This window comes from Dicentrarchus labrax, unplaced genomic scaffold (genome assembly GCF_905237075.1).
Source record: "Dicentrarchus labrax unplaced genomic scaffold, dlabrax2021, whole genome shotgun sequence".
Taxonomy (NCBI): domain Eukaryota; kingdom Metazoa; phylum Chordata; class Actinopteri; family Moronidae; genus Dicentrarchus; species Dicentrarchus labrax.
The window spans coordinates 26,917,389-26,937,351 of NW_026136706.1; the positions used below are offsets into that span (position 1 = coordinate 26,917,389).

At 39.5% G+C, this 19,963-nt stretch overlaps 1 protein-coding gene across 1 annotated transcript; it reads left to right on the forward strand.

Moving 5' to 3' along the window:
* The first annotated feature begins 1,907 nt into the window (after window positions 1-1,907).
* On the forward strand, window positions 1,908-14,984 carry LOC127365316 (uncharacterized). The gene is made up of 13 exons (XM_051403306.1): window positions 1,908-2,286; window positions 3,321-3,414; window positions 3,540-3,640; window positions 3,734-4,006; window positions 4,160-4,253; window positions 4,399-4,466; window positions 4,595-4,813; window positions 4,927-4,998; window positions 5,127-5,273; window positions 5,411-5,473; window positions 5,654-5,737; window positions 6,038-6,144; window positions 6,326-14,984. Exons 1-13 carry the CDS (start codon window positions 2,197-2,199, stop codon window positions 6,333-6,335), a joined length of 1,422 nt encoding a protein of 473 aa, XP_051259266.1. The 5' UTR covers window positions 1,908-2,196; the 3' UTR covers window positions 6,336-14,984.
* The last annotated feature ends 4,979 nt before the right edge of the window (window positions 14,985-19,963 follow it).

Consider the following 19,963-nt stretch of genomic DNA (forward strand, 5'->3'; position numbering starts at 1 on the left):
TTTAATGGTTTTCCACCATATTATATAACGGTGCATACACATACCACATACCTAATAATAATATACGAGATACAGCTCATCACAACTGCCCTTCCCATTCAGATTACATAGGTCTAATAAACATCATACAGAAACTGTTCTTAATGTTTTTATCTGGATAGATAAAGGGTAACATTAAGTTCTCTGTGGCTGAGAGCTTGATTGACAGCCTGGTGGTAACCTAGCAACTGTGCATGAGTGCCTGTTGTGAACACATGGCTCATTTGAATATTAAAATTAGCCATGTGTTGATAGGTCACCACAGGAAAATTGAGAGTTTTTCACACAGTCTTGTGTTGTTGACAACACATATAACTTTGGAGTAGAAAATGTATATGAATATGCTAAAATTATTTAATTTATTAGTGTCTGTAGCCGTCATTAATTTGATAGTGTTTATTTAATGTAAACAAATCAATAAGTGAATGGGGAGGTTGTAAACTGCAATTTTATTAATAATAATATTGAATGTACTTAAAGCATCTCATTACATGTCAGGTTGTGGTTGTGTGTACTTTTTAATTACTGTTCAGCACTTTTGTGTTTATGGTACTAAATTACTTAAAAATCCATTACATAATTTATAATTAAAGCATTCAATACGACATTTATTTTGACATTCTATTTCCGGTTGGTTTTTTTTTATGAGAAATGGGTTTGCAGATTGGTAGGACTGAACCATTTCATGCTGGGTTGAGGGTTTAGGCTATATCTTTTATTTTAGCTAAAATAAATTAACAGACACATATACCTTTATTTCTGAAAATTATAAAACATTGTATGAGTACTCCTAAACATTTTTATCAGATAATTAATGTCCAGTTTCACATGATTGTACAACACAGTTCATTGTAATGATCCACCCACTTTCCTGTACCGCGTTCTGATTGGTTGAACGGAATTTTTCGAATGTCGCCAGTAGCCTATATAGGTTCCCCGTAAGCTAACTGTCATTCTTGCTAGCACAACAACAGAGAGAGAGATACGGAGCTGTTTTTGTGTACGCAAACCCTGAGAGATACTGAGAGATATTGAGAGAGTTGTATATGTATATATACATACACACACACACACACACACATTCACACCACTTTCATTCACTTTGGAAGCAGATTTGCCTTCTATGGTGAGTTTAATTTGAAAAATTACAATCTTTATTTGAAAAATTACAATCTTTATTATTGATACGAATTTATGATTATGTTAATGAATATGATGCATTGCTGAACAAAGCACTAACAGTAAATAAAATACCGTAAAACTTATAATAATTGTCCGGCGTGTATTTGCTTAAAACACTGAATTGGGGACCTGCGTTTATTTTCTTTAGCACAAACTGTTGCTCAGCACATATGGAAATATTCTCTAACTGTACTGCTTCTCTTCAGTTTCGTATAGCACATTTCACAGGTAATAGGTAACTTACGGTACATTTTAGCTCGTACTGCTGTTTTATATTGCTGCTTTCCATTTCTCTCGTGAACTCGGAATCCGAGTTGGAAAGTGTAAATCTCGCAGCTATCCTGCGAGATTTCACAGAGACCCTTTTGGTCGGAATTTCAGCTGGACGGGGGTCACGTACGATCCGCAAAACAAAGATGGCAGCGCCCATATTAAGATGTATTTTCTTTGTATTTGTACTATGTTGGTCATTTTAATGTCGATCTTTAATGCTCCTACACACTTGTTTACATTGCTGCTTTAGTCCGGTCACCAATTTATGCATTGCACGGTGTTGCTGTGCGTGCAATACAATGTAAAGTTTTGTTTTCGAGCTGGTTTGCTAAATAGGCTAATGTAGCTAACAATAACACTAGCCTGCTACTGCCCCTGGTGGCTCGAGAAAAACGCCACAGCACTTGTTGAAATTGAAATAGGCGAAAATGGCAAAATATTATTGAAATGTAAGACTTGCAATAACGGAATTACTTGAAATGTTAGTGTTTCTGTAGAAAAACGTATTATTATTTCACATTGAGCTTGTTTAGAGGAGCCACAAACAATAACAAGACAGCTGCTGCACTGGTGGTGTCCATGTTCTTTCCGACTCGTAATGCCCAAAGACAAACTGGAACACTACAAGCCAGGCAATGACGTCACGTTCTCGTGGCAGAGCAACTCGGATTCCGAGTTCACGAGACAAATGGAAAGCAGCATATGTGCCGCAGCCATGACAGTGAACGTGAACGCCGCTTTACGGCAGCTGCATTTACGTCAGCCGGCCGGCGTACAGACAGTAAACAGACTGTGAGTGATGGACTATACATGATGATATTAATTTAATGAAACCTTTTGTTGTGATACATGGACTCTTACGGGTTAAAGGGATATAAATAATGGAGGAACGGACACAGACCGTACAGACTTTATTCCCGCTTTAGAGTTTTTTTCCGTCTCTGTTGTTTACCGTGTTACCGGAAAGTCCGAATGAATTAACGTTATACTTTGGTGTTTATAGTTTCCGTAAAATGAAGTGAGCGATTGAATTGTGGAGACTCTATAACTAATGATCTAATGATGTGCATTATGTACATATTGACAGAAGTTTAAACATTTATATTTGTGTAGGACATTGAAACGGTTTAAAACCCTCTGAAGCTCTGAGTCTGTGCGTTTTACTACATGCGGATCATTTCATTCATCATTGCAGACCTGCGTGGAGCCACAGCAGCCTTTTAAAGTAGACCTGTGTGTATTAGGGACCCTGCTTTTATTGGAAGTTTTACTGTAGTTAAAATGACTAAACTCCTACAGTAGTCAAATTGAACATATAATCCACAACATCATAACAGTGACTGAAAATACTTCTCTGCTCTGCTGCAGTTCCCGCGCTCACTTACGCTCTCTCTCTCTCTCTCTCCCTCTACCACACACACGTTACGCTGCTCTATTCCTTGCCTGATAAGAGTTCCACTATAACATTCATTAGTCAAAATGACTTTGTCATAAAGGAGACTAAACTCCTAATAGCTCCCACTTTAGTTAGTATGCTGCAGTGAGTTAGTTCAGGTTTACTGCACAGTATGTGAAAATGTATGTAAGTTTAAAATAATTTCTAGATGTTGACAAGTTGTTTTCATTATTAACTGTAAGAGAAAGTTACCCTGATATTATGCATTATTAATTATTATTATTAATTATGCCTTTTACTGGTCCAGCCCACTTAAGGTCAAATTGGGTTGTATGTGGCCCCTGAACCAAAATGAGTTTGACACCCCTGCCTTAACGTGTCTTGTGAGTGTGATTAAATGTCATTATAATTTATTCTTGCATACTTTTAGATGCCACGTGGCAAGTCCTTTCGTAGCTCTGAGGCTGCTCGGAGGAGAGAGGCAGAGCGCGAGAAGGTTAACGTGGAACCTCAGTGGCCCAATCGTGAAGTACACGTTTTATTCATTCAACTATTCTGCCTATATGTGTAAGGTGTGTATGTGTCATAACTAATTTTGCAGTGGTTAATTAAGTTTTATTTTGGTGTTTGTTTCTGTGTTTTATAATAGGCCGTGGCACTGGTACACGCTATCGTGTGAGGAAATGGCCAGTTTCAGTCACAGGCCGCCAACACAAGCTGGTCATCCCAGCTGAGTCTCCTGATAAGAAGGTAATGCATTTCGCAATTTATAAACAAAATATCTGCTCTGATGATTGATTAGTGATTTTCATTCTAAAGAAATTCCTTCTGTTTTCCCCCCAGTTTGTTCTTATTGTAGGAGCGTCTCAACTGCGCTCCATTGCAGACGGGATCGTGCCGATGCCACAGGGAATGCTTTCCTTTGGTGTCATGTCCACACCCGGGGCCTGTGCGTCCGACCTGAGGACTGAGTTACTTAACGCTGACGTACTTCGGACCCCGGACGCAGTCTGCATCATGGCCCCCAGCAACAACCTGACAGCCAGCCGGACCCCCCTTGAGGCAGGAGCTGACTTCCAGAAGCTCCTGTACAGTGCCCGCAGTCGTTGGCCCAACGTAGGTTATTGATTATATTGTATTTACTATTACACTTTTTCGTACTAGGGTTAATTTGGTTCCATGAGCTATTACAGTATAATGTACATTTATTTGAAAGGTTATGATATTTTGAGGAGAAGTACTTTAATAGTGAACAATTGTTCTGAGCAGGTCTTTGTCTTGGACTTTGTGCCATGTCTGACTGTTGATCCTCAGCTACAAGAGTTCATGCGTCAAGAGTTCCATCGAGTGGCAGCAAGAATGGGTACTTTTCAAAAAGATATTTTGAAAAAATGTTTGAATTATTATCATTATTATTTTGTCCATAATAGTCATTATTTTGTAATTTAAAAAGAAGATAATCTATTTAAGTATGTAAATAATGAATCAGGTTCTTGTTGTTTTTTAAGGTATCAAGTACTTCTCGTCTTCTGGCCACTTCCATTTGAACAACGTGGACCTGTGGAGCCCAGATGGTGTAAGTAGAGTATATTGTGACGAAATGGAAAAGTTTGATGTACACATGGCAGTAGTTCAGTTCATAGCAGATGCAAATTGAGAGTACATTTTATGATCACTAAATGTATTACTCTAACTTTTTTTCAGGTTCACTTGAGTGATGGCGAAGGCATGGTGGTCCTCGCTCGTTTGCTGTGGGCTGCAGCTTACGAGTCACTGGAGGCGCCTGTACCGAAACCGCAGGCCGCTCCCAGGAGATCATTGCCTGTTCGTCACATCACTCCAAGGGTCGTTGTGAGGGGAGAGGTCATTGTGCCTCGCCCCTCTAACCCTTATGAGTGGACGTCTGTGGAGAGGGGCAGGAAGGTAATATTTGCACACTGTAATTTTGGTGTTGAGACTGATTTTCTCCCAGCAGTTTATTTCTGTTATGGTCAGTGGGTACTTATTTTTAACATATCTGCTGTTTTTCATTACAGAGGAACGTACAGGTACCTGAGGAACCTGCACAGTCCTCTGGTGCACCGAAAAAGATGAAGGTTCAACAGCAGGTTTGTTATGCTTTTACATAAAGTAACAGTTATGATAGGTTAATTGGTTATTTGTCCATTGATTATAGATGAGAGAAATTGTCTGTAATACTGTTTTATTATGTGTTTTTTTATTTTTTATTTGTTAGTTTGTTGCTACTCCTGTCGCGCTGAAGGAGTGCTTCATCCCGCTGAACCCCGTGAGGTTCAGCAGTTCCATGTTGGCTGTCATGGATGCTGTTGTCCCTTCCTATCTTCCTACCCCTGAGTACACCGCTGTTCCACATGACGAAACAGTAATTTGCATTCAGATTGTATGTGTTGGTTTCTGCTTCTTACTGAAATTAACACCCTTTAAAAATTGCTTACGCCCAAAAGGAGCTTTTCCCCAAATATAGTTTCAAAGTTTATTTGGTTACCTTCTTTGCATTAGAAACCTGTCGTGGAACGTAGGCGGAAAGCTGTTGCCTGCAAGAGGAGACCTGCAAAGCGCCAGGTTTGTTTTTATTATATTAAATATTTTACTGGTTTGTACAGTTTGACAGACAGGCAGCAATAATTTAATATTTCTTTGTGTTTGCTGTATTTCGGCTGTTATTTAGATCATTAGAAAATCCATGGCAACTTTACATTTCGTTTTTGTAGTTACATTTTGTGTTGGTTGTTTGTTTTTCAGGTTGAGGCAACACCCAGTGTTGTGGAGGTGTGTCCCCGTCCCACACCTGCCAGTCCTGTGAAAGTGGTTGCTGCTGCTGCAGAGGTTGGTGCATGCTACACCATACATTTACACGTGTTTTAAATGGAGAATGCAAAGCTATTTCATCGTTAATGCAGTATGCACCAAGTTGACAAAGTTGAACATGTTGAAATGACAAGACCTCATTTGAGTTTTATTCTGTGTGTGTGTGTGTGTGTGTGTGTGTGTGTGTGTGTGTGTGTGTGTGTGTGTGTGTGTGTGTGTGTGTGTGTGTGTGTGTGTGTGTGTGTGTGTGTGTGTGTGATAAAAAAAACACTGTATTTTGTTAATACACAATATTTAATTTTTGTTTGATTCTTTTAGGCTCAGGTGACACCATGCATGGTGAACACATCCCCAGAGCCTTCACCTGCCACGGCTGTGGAAGTGGTTGCTGTCATATCACACATTTCACAAATGTGTTTTAAATGGTGCATGCAAAGCTGTTTTCTTGTTGATACAGTATATATTAAAGTTAAATACAACACAACTTTAAGGTTCACAAGTGTATGTTTAAATGACAAGACCTCATTTCAGTTTAATTCTGTGTCAGTTACTTTAAGTAACATGTAAGTAACAAATACATGGTTTTTTCTTTTTGTTTTTCTTAAGGCCCCGGTGACACCAGGCGTGGTGGATGCCTTCCCAGAGCCATCACCTGCCACAGCTGACGAGGAGGAAGTCAGCACACCAAGATCTGTCAAAGATGAGTATGACGCTAACCCAATTTCTTGCAGGTGTTTAGAAAACGAGCCAATAGTACTAGTAGTTTCCGGTAAACTCAGAGCAGCACCATTAACTCAGGATGTAAATGTATCAATAGCGGTAGTGCTGTAGCTGCGATAAAACATGTAATTGCTCCGGTTTGTACATGGCGAGGGAAAGATATTGATGATATCTGTGCAGAAGGCAACAAGTTGGCCAGTTTAGTTGCTGAAGGAAGCCAGGACAGTGTTGAGATTAAACTGTGTAAGTTGATTGAACAGGGTAGTGTGTTTGGCAGGAAGTGGAAGGTAGACGTTACCTCGCCAGTGTACGGAGATTTTGGGTTTTTGGATAACGACAGTGTGATGTATGAACCGCTACAGGAAACTTTGCCGAGTGATGGAATGTGTTTGTTGAACCTCCAAGGTTCAGTCAGTGCGATTATTCATCACAATAAGTACTTTGTGGTAGTTGATTCTGGGACTCGTGATGCATCTGGGCTGGCATCTAATTTTGGCAGATATGTAGCTGTTTTCAACACATCCGTGCTTGACCTGATGTATCATATCAGACATCTTAAGAGGTCTTTGGGTGCAGAGTGGTATGGCATTAGCAGCGTGTCTGTGAAGGCAGGTTTAGTTGATCCTGACATTGACAGTGCTACATTGCTGACAGATGTAGATGTTGATGTCACAGTTGCAACTGCAGCTGTAGTCGAGGGTGGCAGTTCAGAGTAATGCAAGTTCTGTCAGGGGATCTTTCCATCAGGCAGATCCTCGGTTTCAACACGCTGGAGTTCAGTGTATGGCTATCAGTTTGGTAGCAGTAGCAAAACACTCCATTGATAGCGTGTTTTCATGGCAGACCAACAGTCTGGACAAGGTTGTTGTGTTAGGTAATAAGCTCTACAATACATTGAGGGACAGTAATGTGACCAGTGAGGTTTCGGAACTGCTTAGTGTTCCAGATTTGCCCCGACAGTCTGTTATTGATGGACAGACATTTGACTTTGAGTACGGGGATTGTGTTTCTGGATATATTGATGTAGTGACAGGTGATCTGATTGATGCTGGTGTAATCACCAGTCTCAGATCTGGATTAGATAAGATGTTTAGTAAATATCACACATGTTTTCTGACATTGGGTGGAAATACATGTGCAATCATTGGTGAAGGTGGTCGTTTTGCTGTGGTTGATTCGCATGCGCGCAGTGCGGATGGGATAGTGGATGGGGAAGGGAAAAGTGTTGTTGTGTATTTCACTTGCCTAGATGATGTTTTTGGGCACATCTGCAAATTTGCAACAGCATTAAAACCTCCCAAACAGTTTGAGATTGCTGGTGTTTGTGTAATCCCCAGATGTCCAGTTCCACCCAGTAATTCGTTATCCGGTCCAAAGGTAGTAGTAGAACGCAGGGCAAGTCAGTCGGGTTGTAGTTTACCTGTTCAGCCAACGGTTGGCTGCACAAGTATTAGGCGTAAAACATCAAGTAGTGTGTCTTCATCAAATAAGTTAAAAAACAGTGATTTTGCTGCAGTTGATTCAGATGTGGTTTTTGTAGCTGATATTGTGAGTGAAGGGCTCCAGTTTAATCCACTTTGTGGGGAAGTTGTAGACATTCTGTGCAAACGGTTAAATGTTGAGTCAGAGAAAGTAGATTTAGTTTCTACAGAAGTTGGTCCGTTGGGTGCTCCTTGTCTGAAGGAGAAAATAGTTGGGGATGGTAACTGTTTCTTTAGAGCAGTTAGTCAGGCTGTGTCACACAAAGTATCACAGGAAAATTAGACTTGCATTAGTTAAGCATTTGAAAGCTAATGGTGGTATTTTGAGAACTGAGTATTCTTCAATGGAGGAATATCTCAGTGTGTCAAACATGGCCTATGTCGGTAGTTGGGCCACTGAAGTGGAGATTCAAGCAGCAGCAGATTTTCTGGGAGTTAGTATATTCACTTACTGTGACAATCGCTGGCTTGAATATAGTTGTAAGTACAGACCGTTGTCAAATCAGGGAATTTATTTAGAAAATTGCAATGGTAACCATTATGAGACTGTTGTTTGTGTTCAGCAGCCAAACGTGCAGTCTTGCTATGGGTATTGCAAAGTGGGTGGGTCTAGGTACAATTTCCGAGAGCGTAGTGTTTGTGCAGACACTTTGACTTCAGTTGCTTCGTCAAGTTGTAAAGCTAAAGTAGAAATTATTGAACAAAATGTAATGGAACAGCAGTGTAGTACATTATCTGTAAAAGCCCAATCCCCAAATAAGTACTTTGTAAGGAAAAAGAAGTTACAGAAACAAATCAAATATCAGTAAAACAGGCAAACATTTCTCGAAAAGATGAAAATGAATTATCAGGAAAAAAATTGGTTCAAGTAAAAATTGAAGGAAATGAGTAAAAATAAATATTGGACAAATGTTTCACACAGGGACAGAGTAAAGAGAATGAGTAGAACTAAATATCGGACAAATGTTTCACACAGGGACAGAGTAAAGAAATTGGGTACAATAAAATACCAGACAAATCTTTCACACAGGGACAGAGTAAAGAGAATGCGTACAATAAAATACCGTCAAAATCTTCAGCATAGGCAGCGTGTTATTGCACGTACCAAATTGAGGATGCAATGTATAAAAGCAACATTGAATGAGTTTGATTTAGTTATGAAGCAGTTTTTGGCTAAAGTAAATGATGGCCCGGATTTTGTCTGTTGTGTGTGCTTTAGAGGGTTGTTTCGTCATCAAGTTTTAACTTGTAGAAGGAAGGATTATAGTAGAAGAAAAGAAATCGGTTTAATTGCAGATAGATGTATTAGTGAAGAGTATTTGCATAAATGTAGTACAGATTGTGTATTGCCATGTCAGTGGTTAGATACAGCTAGGGGTCAGTTGTGGATTTGTTTCAGCTGTCACAATAAAATTAGTAGAGGTATTACGCCACCTGAATCTGCTTTAAATAATTTGGCAACGTGTTGTATTCCACCAGAATTGGCATGCTTGAATACTTTAGAGCAACATTTAATTGCGCTGCATATTCCATTCATGAAGCTACTGGTGTTGCCTAAAGGTGGGCAAAATGGCGTCCATGGGCCTGTAACGTGTGTTCCTGCTAATATTGTGCAGACGAGCAATTTGCGGCCGTGGTTGGACATGGATGGATCTTTGCTACCTGTCAAACTGAAGCGCAAGCTTACATACAAAGGGCATTATGAGTACCAGTTTGTTAATACTATGCGCATCAAGCAGGCTTTGCAGGATTTGAAACAGACTAATGTATATTATAAGGATGTAGATTTTAATGAAGTGTGGTTAAATGAGTTTTGTAGGGAACAAGAGAGTGTGGCAGAACAGGATAGTACAGCAGTAGATGGTAATGGTAATGATGACAGTATTGCTGCTGCAGAGGAAGGTGAGCTTCTGCATGACAGACAACAACATTGTATGTTTCAGGACACCTGTCTTATGCCTGTTGACATTGGTCAAGAAGCACTTGATCAATATTTTGACTAAACTAAACAATTAAATTTAGCTCCAGCAGAAGGCAACACTCCTGTCAAGTTGTTGTCTGATCATTCAAATGAAGCAAAATGTTTCCCGGCGGGATCTGGGACGTACCATGACAGCAGACCTCATCGCTTGACTTTGTGCCGTTATTTTAATAATCGTATTTTACATGCTGATAGTAGATTTGCACAAAATGTTGATTATATCTTATTTGCTCAGTACATGTCTGAGGTTCAACAGGTTATGTCAAATGTATCAATAGCAATACGGAAGGGAAAAGGAGGGCAATTTAAAAAAATAACCACTAATGTATTAAATGATGAGGAACAATTAAAGCAGTTGTTGCAGTTTGATGATGGGTATCGCTTTCTTAAACCTATTAGAGGTACCCCATCTTTTTGGCAGGGCGTGCAGCGGGATTTGTTAGCTTGTGTTCGTCAGCTGGGGATCCCAACGTGGTTTTGTTCTTTTTCTTCTGCTGATATGCGGTGGAAGAATCTTTTGAATAGCATTTTGAAACAGGAAGGTAGGACAGAGACGGCCGAAGAGCTGGAGTGGGCAGATAGATGTGAACTTTTGCGGCGTTATCCCATTACTGCAGCGATGATGTTTGATTTTCGCTGGCATTGTTTTTTGAAAGAGGTTTTAATGTCTCCATCTAATCCCATTGGCAAAATAATAGATTACTTCTATAGGGTTGAATTCCAGCAACGTGGTTCACCACATGTTCACTGCCTGTTTTGGATAGAAAATGCGCCAATAATTGATAAAAATACTGATGAAGAGGTAATTCAAGACGAGGAGGAGGATAAAACATGCACATGTCAGAAAGAGCACAAAAATTGGCAGATTGTGCATGCAAAATTAGGAAACAGAAAAAATTAGAACAAAAAGCAATGGCAGTGAACATTACAACAAAAATTAAAATCGCCCTTTCAGATGACAATGCCAGTTTTGACAGTGTAGAGCAATTGTTTAGTCATTTACGCATAAATCAAAGGATATTTGAGAAAGTGTACAATATTTGCGCTAAGATGACGCACGTTGTTTTAAGAAGGCAAGCTAATGAGGTTTGGATTAATCAATATAGCAAACCACTTTTAAAATATTGGAATGCGAATATTGATATCCAATATGTTGTTGACGCTTATGCTTGTGTAGTGTACATTATTTCCTACATTTCAAAAGCAGAGCGTGAGATGGGATTATTATTAGGGAATGCACAAAGGGAAGCAGCTAGAGAGGGAAATGGCAGTGCTAAAGACGCGCTTAAAAATTTAGGAAGTGTGTATTTACACAATAGAGATGTGTCTGCACAAGAGGCTGTCTACAGGTTGACTAGCATGCGTCTGAAGGAGTGTTCTAGGAAAGTTGTTTTTGTTCCTGTCGGGGATAGCACTGTTAAAATGAGTTTGCCTTTATCTGTGTTAAAACAAAAGGCATCATCACATGACCTTACCACAGATGATATGTGGATGACTAGTTCTGTTGACAGATATAAGAATAGGCCTTAATGATATGTGTATGGCAACATTTGCCTCAGAGTAACGTGTTTTGAGCAAATCCGAGATGTCTGTCAACAGGATAGAACTAGAGAACAGTTGTGGTTTCATTTTGAAAAGAATACGTTCCGAACCTGCAGTTGTTCGTTATGCTCGCTTTTCAGAAACAAAGAGTTATGCAGTTGTTCTTACCGTTTCGCACAGATGTGCACCTGAAACCGCCAGGGTTCGCAACGTTTGAACAATTCTATAGTCATGGTCATGTGACATTAAATGATGGATTGCTGCATTCAGTTAAGTCAATTGTCGATTCAAATCGCAGCAGATTTGAAATCGATGCTGAAGAGTTGGATAATATCCAGAATTCAGTTGACGCTGATGCAGTTCTAGAAGACGCCTGGTGTGACCTCTGCCCGGAGCAAGAACAGGAGCGTCTACAGTGTTTGGAAGAACGTAGGGAGAGTGAACAACCTTCAGATGAGCCTGTAGAAAGTATTCCAGATTTAGCAGTTAGTAATAGAGAAGTTTCTCATTTAAAGAAAAGGCAGAATGTCCTGTGCAGAAGTGATGGCTTGGCCTTAATTAGATCACTTAATGAAACGCCAGCTGTCTATATTCTACCAGATTAGACAGTGGTGTTTGAGTAAAGTTAATGGTGAAAAAATAGCTCCGTTGCGCGTTTTTGTTACAGGTGGTGCAGGGACAGGTAAAAGCCACTTAATAAAGGCTATTCAGTATGAGGCAATGAGGTTGTTGTCAAGAGGGTGTCGCAATCCGGACGACATTTGCGTTTTGCTAACTGCTCCTACGGGGATAGCTGCACACAATTTACATGCAGGTGCTATTCACACTTCATTTGGCATTGGTAAAGATGTACGCTTGCCTTACACACCACTGGGTGAGGAAAAGCTCAATTCTTTATGTGCTAAATATAGTAACTTGCAGATTTTGATAATTGATGAAATCTCCATGGTTGATCATAAACTATTGGCCTACATCGATGGACGTTTAAGACAAATTAAACAGTGTGGTGACTATTCCCCGTTTGGATATGTTAGCATAATTGCAGTTGGGGATTTTTATCAGTTGCCTCCAGTGAAAGGGAAAGCATTGTATTTAGATGATGATCAGTGTTGGCTTGTGGACTCAGATTGTAGAACTAAAAACTGTAGTCCGACAAAAAGATGTTGTGTTTGCGGAGTTGTTGAACAGAGTGAGAACTCGTTCAAAAGGGACCCCAATGCTGGATTCGGATGTCCAATTACTAAAGCGTTGTGAAACCGGTGAAGTCAGCTCAGCTTTACACATTTTTCCTACCAACAGACAAGTAAATGAGCAAAACAGTTATTCGAGAGTTGTCCTGAATATGTTAAGATAGAGGCAAAATATTTAGTAAATAGTAAGAAAACAGGCAAGCTTGAGTTGAAGGAAGGACATCATAGCAGAACATATGATACATGTCTGGATGAGACCCTGCTTTTGGGAGTAGATGCTCGTGTAATGCTGTTAAAAAATCTGGATGTCGACAATGGTTTTAGTGAACGGTGTGTGCGGCACAATCACACATAGTTTATCCAGATGATGATGATAAGTTCCCACAGATGATTTATGTTAAGTCTGATGATCATCGGGTGGGAACACAAAGGAGGAAACGCTCAGCATTTGCCTCCGCTGTTGAAATAGGTTCCACGGGCATTGAACCAGAAGAGGAAAGGGTGACTAAACATGGTGGATTACGTCGGCAATTTCCGCTAAAGCTTGCCTGGGCTTGTACAGTCCATAAAGTCCAAGGACTTACTGTAGATAAAGCCGTAGTTTCGCTAAAGAAAATCTTTGCAGCTGGTCAAGCATATGTGGCTTTAAGTCGAGTTAGAGGTTTGTCTGGTTTAGTTATTCAGGATTTTGACGAGAAAGCCATATACTGCAAAGACAACATTCAGGATGCAATTGCAACAATGCCTCCCTTCTTGGCGACACAGGCACAGATTACAGGTTGTAATTTCACTACACCACCTTTTAATGTGTTTTTGACCAATGTGCAAAATTTGACTCAACATGTAACTGATTTGGCTTTGTGTACACAGCATCTGCAGCTTAACTGTATTGCTGTTACTGAAACATGGCTGCCTGCAGTTTCCTCATTGGAGACTGTAAAAATGGATGGTTATGCTTTTCACAATCATCCAAGGAGTTTGTCCTACAATAGCAGCAACCCCTTTTTCAACAAGCAACAACAGAAAAGGGCACATTAATTGATCATGTGTATGTGAAAACATCACATTATGATGTACAGTCTGTTGTCTTGCCCACATATTTCAGTGACCATGAAGGGATTATATGTTCTTTTACATCTAGGAGTTTGGAACAGGGACAACTTGAATAACTGTAAAATGTGTTTTATGGAATCTTTTAAATTAATATATAATGTGTACATAATAATTTATATTTATGAATTTTGTAATCTTAATTTATAATAATGTAGTAATGTGTGTTAAGGTTTCTTTTCCTGCATTACAACAGCATTTATTAATAAATATCTCAAACATTAACCACTCAAAACTGCACAAACTGCAAAGTTATCCACAATTGGCTAAAAACGTAAAGTACAATTATGCCATGAAATGCTGGCACTTCTATGCTGTTGCTAGTTTTGCTTTACCTTCATGTAGTGTCAGAAAGCAAAAGATACTGGTAATGGTACTCCTGGTTTACTGGGATGGGGTTCAATTCCCTGCGGTGTCCTGCTGATTTTTTTTTACATTTACATCAAAGCCCATATTTGTAACTCAAAACTATATATAAAAATCCTAAATGTCATGTTACTAACGTGTGCTTCTTCCCTGCAGTTTTTGTGCCTTTTTGTCTAACAGATTCTCATGGATACTGGTTGTGCCTGCTGCTGTGATCCTGCTTGACACCCACTGCTAATATTATTGTTATTATCATCATATTTTTTTATGGCTGTTTATGTTGTCATTTTCATCAGCGTTATCATTATTACTCATACTATTATAGTTGTTATTGTTACTATTGCTGTTGCTATGCATCTCTTTCTCTCTCAGTATAGATCTTTCTGTCTGTACCTGAGAGACATACTCTATTTAAACTTGTCAGTCTGTGATAACTATTATGATGTTGCAATATACAAATAGAATTCAATTGAAATTCAATTGGTTTTGGTTTCTGTTCCTACATGACAACTCCATTTATAACAGTACAAATTACATAGTTATCCAAATTTGTATTCTGTAATATTAAATGCTGTCTCTTATATGCTGTTGCTTATTCAGGTTTTCCCATACCTTCCTTTGTTTAGGCATTTACATGAAATTTTACACTAGTAATGGGTTATGTACTTCCTGTTACTACTACCACTACTGTTTGGTTATTGGTCCAAGAGGCCTTTTTGCTTGTCTGATCATGGCACATGTGAGTACCAATTTTGGTGGAGATTGGATAAAGTACACTGTAATTATGACAACTTCCAGTTGCCACTAGGTGGCGCTATCACTATTACTGAATATGATCACATAGATGTGACTTATAAATAAATATATCAACCATATGTTTTGCATTTTCTGACCATATTTGAGACCTGATAGGAGTAGAACATAAAATAATAAAACTGGATATTTCCTGTTGCCAGTAGGTGGTGCTATCATTATATCTGAATATTGTCATGTAAATGTGTTCAGGGCAGGAGTTTGGGTTATGGGCTTTCTGGGGGGCGTGGCTAAGACATTTTGCTTATTAATTTATAATATATATGTGTACACAAGTACAACATATCATTACTATTATATTATATTATTATATACTGTTATTAACAATAACACTACCATCATTTCAGTACTATTACCACCATCTTACAACTACAACTTCTTTGGACCTTACCTACCTATTATATATTTTTTATCTTTTCTATCTAAGTATATCTAGTATTTTACTCTATTCTTTTATATTATTCTATTGTATTTTATTGTATTTAAATGTACTTGGCTGCTATGACGACACAATTTCCCTTCGGGGATTTATAAAGTCTATCTATCTATCTATCTATCTATCTATGTTAAGATCCACAAGATGTCATCGTCATCATCCTAAGGGAATTCTGACAGGATTTTAGCTGGCTCTGGTCAATCTGCTGGAAGATATACAGTAAAGTATAAAAATGACACGTCCTTTCACCCCTAGGTGGGTGGCGCTATCACTATAACTCAATGTTTTTTGACTGTACTGACCAATTTTTAAGTAGATATATATATATATATGAGGATGTTCAGGCTAGGACTGTTACAGAATATGTGAAGTTTAGTGGAGATTGGACATTGTACACTGAAATTGAGTACTATCTGTTCATGGTGAATGGTTGAAATTCAAAGCAACGCCACGGGCACGCTGTTTGACGGAATGTCGTAAATAGCACAACTTTCAATCATGAATGTCTTTGAATTGCGCTGATTTAATTTGAAGTTGATCAGATAAATTCCCTAGGAGGAGTTCGTTCAAATACAAGGCGAAAAATCACAGAAAATGAGCTGGAATTCAAAATGGCTGACTTTGATGCCATGCCATGGACATGCCGTGTGACGGAATGTTGTAAATAGCACAACTTTTAATCATGAATATCTTTAGATTGCGCTGATTAAATTTGAAGTTGATCCGAAAAATTCCCTAGGAGGAGTTCGTTCAAATACAACGCAATTTTGACGCAGTCACAAATAGCTCAACTTTTCAATCAGTTTGTATGACCACAGAATTCAAAATGGCCAACTTTGACGGCATGCCACAGACACGCCTCTCAACGTACAGTCTCAAATAGCACAACTTTTAATCAACACCATTTTTTGACTGTACTGACCAATGTTTAAGTACTTCCAATAAATTCCCTAGGAGGAGTTCATTCAAATGCAAGGCGAGAAATAGCAGGAAATGGCTGCAAAATTCAACATGGCCAACTTTGAAGGCACGCCACGGACACACCCTTCAACGTACAGTCACAAATAGCACTTTTATTCAACAACATATGTTGACTGTACTGACTAATTTTGAAGCAGATCTGATAAATTCTCTAGGAGGAGTTGGTTCAAATACAACACAAAAAAACGCTGAAAATCACTGCATAATGCCGGAAATGGAATCATAGTTTGACATTTTATTCAACCTGGCCAACTTTGACGGTACGTTACAGACACGCCTTTCAACATACAGTCTCAAATAGCACAACTTTTAATCAGCGCCAATTTTTAACTGTACTGGCCAGTTTTGAAGTAGGTCCGATAAATTCCCTAGGAGGAGTTCGTTCAAATACAACGCGAAAAAATCACCGAAAATGCGCACAGAATTCACTATGGCCAACTTTGAGGGCACACCACGGACACGCCCTTTAATGTACATGCACAAATAGCACAACTTTTAATCAGAACCATTTTTTGACTGTACTCACAAATTTTTAAGCAGATCCGATAAATTCCCTAGGAGGAGTTCGTTCAAATACAACGCGAAAAGTTCGCTGAAAGTGAAACCTTAAATCAAAATGGCTGACTTCCTGTGGGGTTTCGGGTATGGGTCCAAGAGACTTTTTTGTACGTCCCGGCATGTTACACGTGTCTACTGAGTTTCGTACATATTGGTGAAACGTGGCGCCGGGGCTGCTGTTTTCTTATCCTGTAGGGGGCACTACACACACGACGAACACGTACCCTGTGAATTTCATATTCATAACTATTACGGTCTCCGCACAGTGATTCATCATGCCAAAAGAGCACCACCTAGTGGCGTATTTTTTTTGTCCTTTTTAAGGGAGCCTCAGGGAGCCATGGGGAAGCATCGTACCAAGTTTCATCTTAATCACACATACCGTTGTAGAGATATAAACTTCTTCATTTTAAAGAGTGCCACCTTGTGGCAATGGCCTGAAATTGGGCACGATGCCTAAGAAAGACATGTGGAACTATGGACCCAAGTTTGGTGTCAATCGGACATACCACTGTGGAGAAATGGTCCTTTTTTGACGAAAAATCCACAGGAAGTGCTAATTTTCTAACATGCTGGTTTTTTAAAATATCAAAATTCTGTTAATTACTTCTTTATTATGAGGGTCCTCAGATGCTAGGTGAAAAAACTTCGGAATCGGACAAAGCGCATGGGGGGAACACGGAAAAGTAGTTTATGGACATTTCGCACTCTAGCGGAAAAAATTATAGGCGGAAGTGGGCGTGGCCTATATGGGGAGATTCAGCTCCATTTACCGAACGCGTGGATACAAGGTTTTTGAATGTGCGACAAACTATGCAGAAGTTATTAGCATAAACACATTTTTTATGATACTAGCGCCACCTAGTGGCCAACCCGAAAGCGACCCATAGAATATCCCCATTTTCACCAGGCCTGACAACTTTGCCAAATAAAATTTACTTTTCGTATATGTTCAGCGGGGCAAAAATGCAGTCAGTCGCGTTGAGCGGGACCTCGCACTCCACGCAACTCGGGGCGTGCTGCGGCCGCGTCATGTGCTGTCGTTACACGTGCGAACCAAAACACAAAATTTCATTTAAATCAGCTCAAAACTGCCACACAGCGGTTACTTCATGTTGCCAGTAGGTGGCGCTACCACTTAGTCTTAATATTGTCATGTAGAAAAGTTCAGGGCGGGACTGTTATAACACACGTGAAGTTTCATTGAGATTGGACCACGTACGCTGAAGTTATGAGGACATGTTCAGGGCGAGACTGTTACAGAATATATGAAGTTTATTGGAGATTGGACATTGCACACTGAAGTTATGAGTGCTGTTTTATGGCGAATCGGCTGAATTCGACAAGTCGTCACCAGCACGGTCATTTCACGTAACTCAGCTCAAAATCGCCACGCAGCGCTTACTTCCTGTTGCCAGTAGATGGAGCTATCACTATGTCTGAATGTTGTCATGTAGTCATGTTCAAGGCGAGACTGTTATCAAACACGTGAAGTTTCATTGAGATTGGAACACGTACGCTGAAGTTATGAGGACATGTTCAGGGCAAAACTGTTTCAGAATATATGAAGTTTATTGGGGATTGAACATTGCACACTGAAGTGATAAGTACTATTTTATGGCGAATCTGCTGAAATCGACAACTTGTCACTGGCATGCGGTTGGATGTACAGTCAAGCTATTTACTATATATATGCTCCCTTTAGGCAACATTATTAGGAATCACTCCATTAACTTTCACTGTTATGCAGATGATACGCAGTTATATCTATCGATCAAGCCCGATGAAATTAATCAGTTATCTAAATTATAAACATAAAATCCTGGATGAGCTGCAATTTTCTAATGTTAAACTCAGACTCACTGTCTAAAGATATAGTTACTCCAGATGGCATTACCTTGGCCTCTAGCACCACTGTCAGGAATCTTGGAGTTATCTTTGATCAGGATTTGTCTTTTAACTCCCACATGAAGCAGACCTCTAGGATTGCCTTCTTTCATTTATGTAATATTACAAAAATTAGACACATCCTATCACAGACAGATGCAGAAAAACTAATCCATGCATTTGTTACTTCAAGGCTGGATTACTGCAACTCTTTATTATCAGGCTGCCCCAATAAGTCCATTAAAACACTCCAATTAATTCAGAACGCTGCAGCACGAGTACTGACAGGAACTAAAAAAAGAGATCACATCTCTCCTGTACTAGCTTCTCTGCACTGGCTCCCTGGCAAATGTAGAATAGAATTTAAAAACCTCCTCCTCACATATAAAGCTCTTCATGGTCAGGCCCCTTCATATCTTAAAGAGCTCATAGTACCCTATTACCCCTATAGAACACTACGTTCTCTGAATGCTGGGCTACTTGTGGTTCCTATAGTCTCGAAAAGTAGAACAGGAGCCAGAGCCTTCAGTTACCAAGCTCCTCTCCTGTGGAACAAGCTTCCAGTTGTGGTTCGGGAGGCAGACATCCTCACCACATTTAAGAGTAGGCTTAAGACATTCCTCTTTGATAAAGCTTATAGTTACGGCTGGATCAGGTGAGTCCTGAACCATCCCTTAGTTATGCTGCGATAGGCTCTCTCTTTCTGCGCTCATTCATGTCCCATTAATGCATGTTACTACCTTCACTTCTTCCCCGGAGTTCTTGTGCTTTCTCGTCTCGCAGGTTCTTATCGATCCTGGTGGAGCCTCCTGCCATAGTCCTGCTAGATTGCTATTGACAATACTGTTGTTGCTGTGCACCTGTCTCTCTCTCTCTCTCTCTCTCTCTCTCTCTCTCTCTGTGTCTCTCTGCATCATCTACATTTGTGCCCCCTACATCTGCCACCATGGCAACCTAGGGATGAGAGCCAAAAGGAGAAAAAAGGCTTACATTAACTGCCAAGCCAATAAGCTTCAAATATTTAAAAATTCAGCTGTCTAAACATTTAAAGTTGTAGCCTTAATGTACTGTAATGTAATACATATTTTTATTTTGCAGGCTAATGCAAATCAATTTGGAAAAAAAGTTTAAAAAAAAACAAACCAAAAAAACTTAAAACAGCAGACATTAGACTGCAGT

Coding starts and splice junctions, on each gene's coding strand:
- LOC127365316 (XM_051403306.1), top strand. CDS start 2,197: ATGTGCCGCAGCCATGACAGTGAACGTGAACGCCGCTTTACGGCAGCT. Junction 3,415..3,539: donor GGAACCTCAGTGGCCCAATC/GTGAAGTACACG, acceptor GTTTTATAATAG/GCCGTGGCACTGGTACACGC. Junction 5,474..5,653: donor GGAGACCTGCAAAGCGCCAG/GTTTGTTTTTAT, acceptor TTTGTTTTTCAG/GTTGAGGCAACACCCAGTGT.